The following is a 3,060-nucleotide window of genomic DNA, read 5'->3' as shown; positions in this document are numbered from 1 at the left end:
GAACATTACGGGTGTTGCATAAATAATTCTTTAAAAATCAGCTGTTAATATAGTTTAGAATTACAATTAATTTACCAAAATAATTCTAATGAGTTTATATTTAAAAAACATCCCACACAAGCATCTATGGAGTTATAATAAAAAGGGCACACTACTCTAACTTAACATCAAAGCACGAATTATAAGCAAAAAGTTAGTTATTTCTGTGTAATCATAACTTACATTTTTGGGCCTCGTTCCGATGAGAATTCACAATGAAACACAAGAACACGTGGTCTTTGGGTTTCAGACAACTCAAGAAGTTTGTAAACATCCTCTTTCGTGTACAGGTTTACAGCGCCCTTAAGAAAAAAATAAATGTATTAAAATCAGAAATCTCAATTTACATAATCCAAATCGATGTCATTTAAAATGTGTGGCATATAAAAAAACGAAATTCAGACTTGAAAATTTAATCAAATATCACTGACAATAAAGTGAAATAAATTCAATAATGTTTTTTTCTGTATCTAAGAAATGATACACGGAATAGGACCGAAAAGAATTCATCTGACCAAAGCTAATATGCAAAAATCAAATTTGCTCAGTCTGGAATTATCACATCCGTACAAAATAATAAGTATAACTGCTTTCACTTTTACAACTATAAAATGCAAACTATTTGGTTTACTTCCTTCTTTTTATAAAAAAATGAAATAATCATTATCTTTGAAATAAAAATATTATTGGATTCTTTTGTTACTAACAGGTATGCTGGCTAAAAAAAGCACAAGAGAATTCCCATTTTACCTTTATATGTCCTCCTTCAAATTCATACGGGTACCGACAATCAACAATCATGACGTCATTTCCGCTTTCATCTGTTTCCTTTACAATGTCGGCCATCTTAAAAAAATGATAGGTTGATTTCAATATTTCATATTATGAAGATTCAACAAGACAGAACTCATATATTGATAAAAGTTAAGTAAAAATAAAAAAATGGAAAATATGCCCCTGCGACATCTATAGCACAATCTTGGTGGTGGAAGATTTGGTAAAAACAATAAAATTTATGTGTAAATTATCTTATCCTTAATTAAAATGAGAAGGTAACTTTGACTAAACGATGCTTACAGTTTGGGCGGAAATAGTCTTCAAATCGCCATGTTTCCCTCTAATCGTAGGTAAACTGTAGTCACGTGATCCGTCTGCTACAAGATCAACTTCCGTTGTAAGTCTGTCAACTGCCCGGATGATACAGCTAACGTCATCGTCCGTCTGCTGAATCGGAGAATTCTGCAAAATAAACGATTATTCTAATTCATTCATTCATTCATTCATTCATTCATTCATTCATTCATTCATTCATTCATTCATTCATTCAATCAATCATTCATTCAATGATTATTTCATTAATTCATTAATTCATTAATTCATTCATTCATTCATTCATTCATTCATTTATTCATTCATTCGGCTTATTAAAGAAACATATTTTCTTCAGGCGCACGATCCATCTTTTAAATCAGTGTACGTGTGCTAGCGCGTGGCATTTTAAGATATGAACACTAAAAATCTATGAAAAAATAGATTCATAAAGCTGAGAAGCAAAAAAAATTTCACTGATCATCGTGATAAAAAAAACATATTTAGTATATGCTTACCTGAAGAGCGAACTTTAATAATGAATTTGGCTCGTCTTTTCTGAATCGTTTCACAGACGGAGAAAATTCCAAATTGTCTTCACTAATATCGGCAATACGTTTATTGGTAAACAGTTTCTTTTTAGCCGACTTTGATTTGAAGCCAAGAGGTGTCGCTGTGTCAATTACCTGAAGATCAAAAGTCAATACAATTCAATTTCAAATATATTTTGAATTTCAATTGTGATTTTAATTTGATTTTTTTTTATTTCCATTTTTATTATAATTTTAATTCTCAATTTGATTAAATTTATATTCGTTAACCGATTTCATTAAAGCCAATCAAATTTATTCATTTTACATAGAAATACGTTTGGCACCTTTATGGTGCTTTAAAGTATCATGCCTCCATATTCATTTGATTAACATATTTCAAAAGGCACTTTCAGTCCACGTAAGTAACCAAACTAATATCATAATTAACAAAAATGTCCTAACTAAATTAGTCACGTAGTAGAAATATGGTGATAAATACTGCACAATCAGCCATTCATTACATAAATATGTAAATTACATGTATTACTTGAATTTTGAATAATTATACTTTTCTTAAAATATTGTTACATTGTTCTCAATATTAATTTGCTTGGACTTTTCTGACATGCAGTTTTTAGCTGTTATTAGACATCAGCTGAAGAAAAATGTAAAGTTACCTCAGTAAAGGAGCCATCAAAACACGTGTCATCTTCATCTCCTATAAAAGTCGGTACAGACGATAAAATAAACTGATCGTCGGTCTGAAAATACAACAAATGATAAGCATAACCCTTAAGAAAATGATAAAAGAAGATTGTTGTGTTTTTGTTTTTCGAGTATGAACTTAGGTAATAATAATACAAATGTAATAGCTACATGGGATGTAATACTTAACCAAAATACTATGAAACTATTATTGCAACACATATTTACGAAAGAAACTTAAAGGCACATTATGCCCCAGAAACGAATAAATTTTTACTTACTACTCCCATTCAAAATACTAAATCGTTATAGTTGTACTAATTTCATAATTGCCAAAAAGCGAGAGAAGACAAAGGTGCTTATGGTAAATAGTTAATGAGTAACTTTTGAAAACTATAAAAGTGCAATGAAAATATAAACTTATAGGGCCTTTAATTATCTAGTAAGGGATATGTTCACGGGGGAGAGGTATAATAAAATTGTTGTGTCAAAATCAGTTTACCGTGTCTGTGTCCATTCCGAGTCCAGAGTCTTCGTCAATAAAAAGAGATCTTATTGTATTTCTTGTCGCATTAGAGCATGTTTCATTTTCACTTCCGCCAACGTCACCTTCCATGACGGAACTCTTTCCGAATGGTGTGTCGAATGCAACATTCCACTCTTGTGGTGACGTGCATTGTACAGGTGAATCCAT

General features: G+C 30.8%; 1 protein-coding gene across 1 annotated transcript; it reads right to left on the bottom strand.

Annotated features, from left to right (window-relative positions):
* Positions 1-222: 222 nt before the first annotated feature.
* Positions 223-3,060, bottom strand: LOC132727983 (M-phase inducer phosphatase 1-like; the record flags this gene model as incomplete). Its single annotated transcript, XM_060713585.1, has 6 exons — positions 2,869-3,060; positions 2,339-2,422; positions 1,647-1,814; positions 1,117-1,278; positions 790-885; positions 223-341 (listed from the first exon to the last, which is right to left on the bottom strand). Coding segments are annotated over exons 1-6 (821 nt in total), but the record flags the coding sequence as incomplete, so codon positions are not given.

Source organism: Ruditapes philippinarum, unplaced genomic scaffold (assembly GCF_026571515.1).
Source record: "Ruditapes philippinarum isolate M1 unplaced genomic scaffold, ASM2657151v2 ctg3224_1_1_1_1, whole genome shotgun sequence".
Lineage (NCBI taxonomy): Eukaryota > Metazoa > Mollusca > Bivalvia > Venerida > Veneridae > Ruditapes > Ruditapes philippinarum.
Note: the sequence above shows the minus strand (reverse complement) of the source record. Positions and strands in the feature narration are given on the sequence as shown.